The sequence below is a fragment of the Galeopterus variegatus genome, unplaced genomic scaffold, assembly GCF_000696425.1.
Source record: "Galeopterus variegatus unplaced genomic scaffold, G_variegatus-3.0.2 Scaffold1626, whole genome shotgun sequence".
NCBI classification, from domain to species: domain Eukaryota; kingdom Metazoa; phylum Chordata; class Mammalia; order Dermoptera; family Cynocephalidae; genus Galeopterus; species Galeopterus variegatus.
In genome coordinates, this window is record NW_007727737.1 from 133,624 (window position 1) to 136,581 (window position 2,958).

Genomic DNA, 2,958 nt, shown 5'->3' on the forward strand with positions numbered 1-2,958 from the left:
AAAAGTAAAATTGATTCACCAAAATGAAAAGAAGCACATTTTAACTTTATTTCTAAATTTGATTTTTTCTTTTTTTTTTTTTCCAGTAAAGACCCTCAAAATGTTCTAAAACTATGTCATGTTCAGAAGACTGGATTGGAGTAGGAAAGAAGTGTTTCTATTTTTCTGATACCAGAAATTGGACAGCCAGTAAAAGATTTTGCAGTTCACAGGGGTCAGAACTTGCTCAGATCGATACACAAAGAATATGGTAAGAAAAGGAGAAAGTTTTCAATCATTTCAAAGGTTTAGATTGTACAAAGAGAGAATAAAAATGATAATAGCTAATACTGTATGACAATATGTGAAAGTAGTTTCCTTATCCAGTTGTCCATCTATGGACATTTAGATTGGTTCCATTGTCTGGCTATTGTAAATAAAGCTGCAATAAATAAACATGGGGGTGCAGGTATACTTTCGACCTGATGATTTCCAGTCCTCTGGATAAATTCCCAGTAGTGGGATTACTGCATCATATGGTAGTTCTATCTGTTGTTGTTTGAGGAACTTCTATACTGTTCTCCATAATGGCTGTACTAATATACAGTTCCACCAACAGTGAAAAAGGATTCCTCTTTCTCCACATCCTCACCAGCATTTGTTATTCTCTGTCTTTTTTATAATAACCAGTCTGACTGGGGTGAGGTAATATCTCAAAGTGGTTTTGATTTGCATTTCCCTGATGAGTTAGTGATGCTGAGCATTTTTTCACCCATGCTTAATGATAAGCATGTTACTTCCTTCTAGTATAGGGAGGATATCTTTCATGTAGATTTTTTTTTCGTGCTTATAAGAAAAAGAAGGAAATTCAGAGTGGGTGAGGGGTTAAACACTTTGGCTTTATCCCACAGTGTCTCATACAATTTTTAGAGACAAGAGAGCTCTCAGATTTTGTGGTTTGACTTACTTGCCTCTCATACACTCAAGCCTGAGTCCTGGGTGCTGGGCTGGGATGCAAACCTGAGTGACAGAAATCTGGCCACAGTCAATCAACTTTGTTTCAACAGAAGCCTTTGTTTTGGGACCAGGCCAGTCTGCCTAGCTCCCTCTCTCTTTAAGATGTGTTATCCTCAACCCTTCATGTAAATGGGTTCCGGACAGGATTACCCTACTAGGTGTGAGGAATGTTCTTAAAAATCTGAATCCCATGGTTTGGGCTCAAGCTGGTGCCTCCCTACCCCCATTCCCACGCCTACACTGCACATGCCCACAATGTACCCTCAAACATGTTTCTCAGAGTGTGGTCCATGGTCCAGCAGCATTAGCATCCCCTGAGAACTCAATGAATCAGAACCTGTTTTTTCTTGTATCTGCTGTCTTTCTTTTCTTTAAAACAAATTTTGTTTTGAAACATATTGATTATACACATTTATGGGGTACAGAGTTATGCATCTTCTGTTTCTCAATGTCTTTAACTCAAAATAGTCAATATGCCAGAGTGGCATATTTGGGGGATCATATTCTGAATTATCACATTATGTTAAAAGGAAAAAAAATAATGGCACAAACGAACTGTTAAAAGACTTTTTCAGTTGGAGTTGCAAGATTTGTAAAAATAAAGATGTTAATTTTCTTATGGGTATTATGGGTTCATTTTGTGGAAAGAATCCTAAGGTAGAATTTATTTCTTGACACATGGCCTCATAGTCCTTAGAACTTGATTTGTCATATGCATACTTTGCTTGTTTAGCACTTCAGTTTGGCTAAGCTGGAGCTTAGCACTCCTGATTCTTGTTTTTTTTTTTGTTTTGTTTTTTGTTATTCCCCAGAGTCTTGACATTCCTCTTTCTTACAGCCTCTTCTGTAACCGTAGAGTTCTGAGAGCTCAATGTTACTGGTGTTTAAACATCTGCAAGTTAAACATTTATAGACAAAAGTTTCTATAAGAAGTCTTTACATTCACTCATTTGTTGATTAAAAAAGATAGAGTTGAAACACTTGCATGTCATCACACATCTGTAGTAGCTTGCATCCACTTGTAACCATTACAAATATAAATAAGTCATGGCAGAGTGGAGAGTACAAGCTTTTAAGTTTGCCCTACATTTGAAAATTTACTTAGCTCTTTCCAGGTTATTCAATTTCTAACTTATTCAAATGTTTGGAGGGCAGGGACTTTAAATTATTATTATTGTTACTAAGCAATTAACTAAAACCTGGAAACAGAAAATCTCCAAACAGTGTACTTGGAGATTAACTGATCATTATTCCAGCTTCTTCAGCATTGGATATTAGTGAAATGAAACAAATATTTTGATAACTCTTATATTCCAATTATTTGTTGTCCATTATAGTGAGTTTAGCTTTTCTAGCTTGGGTGTCCTCTTTTTCTACAAACTTTTTATTTCTTGAAGATCAAAATAAGCTTCTATTTCTTACCCTAGTCCTTCACACCTAAATTAAATTCAGGTCTCTAGCACTCTACCTTGACTGTAGAATTCATAGCTAAATTTTATGCAGTGTTTTTGTAAGATATGAATATAGACCATGATGGGCTTGTGGTTTTATTTTCCAAAATAGAAGCCAGGAAAACAGGATAAAGTACAGACTGCTTGACCACCAAATGGTCTTTCTAACAGACAGGGGAGTTGAATTCATGGTCATCTTATGAGTGAAGCTAACTTTACAGGCTTCAAACCATGGAAGTGAAAAGTAAAATTGATTCACCAAAATGAAAAGCACATTTTAACTTTATTTCTAAATTTGATTTTTTCTTTTTTTTTTTTCCAGTAAAGACCCTCAAAATGTTCTAAAACTATGTCATGTTCAGAAGACTGGATTGGAGTAGGAAAGAAGTGTTTCTATTTTTCTGATACCAGAAATTGGACAGCCAGTAAAAGATTTTGCAGTTCACAGGGGTCAGAACTTGCTCAGATCGATACACAAAGAATATGGTAAGAAAAGGAGAAAGTTTTCAAT

General features: G+C 35.6%; 2 protein-coding genes across 2 annotated transcripts in view; both read left to right on the top strand.

Annotated features, from left to right (window-relative positions):
* LOC103594804 (C-type lectin domain family 2 member A-like) overlaps positions 1-254 on the top strand; it is a 4,473-nt gene extending 4,219 nt beyond the window's left edge. The window contains exon 2 of the mRNA XM_008578077.1: positions 92-254. Within this exon, the coding sequence (XP_008576299.1) occupies positions 92-254 (163 nt within the window). The remainder of the gene's footprint in view (positions 1-91) is intronic.
* Positions 255-1,125: 871 nt separating this feature from the next.
* The window catches only part of CLEC2A (C-type lectin domain family 2, member A), a 5,528-nt gene continuing 3,695 nt past the window's right edge, over positions 1,126-2,958 (top strand). Inside the window, 2 exon segments of the mRNA XM_008578078.1 lie at positions 1,126-1,154; positions 2,775-2,949. Of these exon segments, the coding sequence (XP_008576300.1) occupies positions 1,126-1,154; positions 2,775-2,949 (204 nt within the window).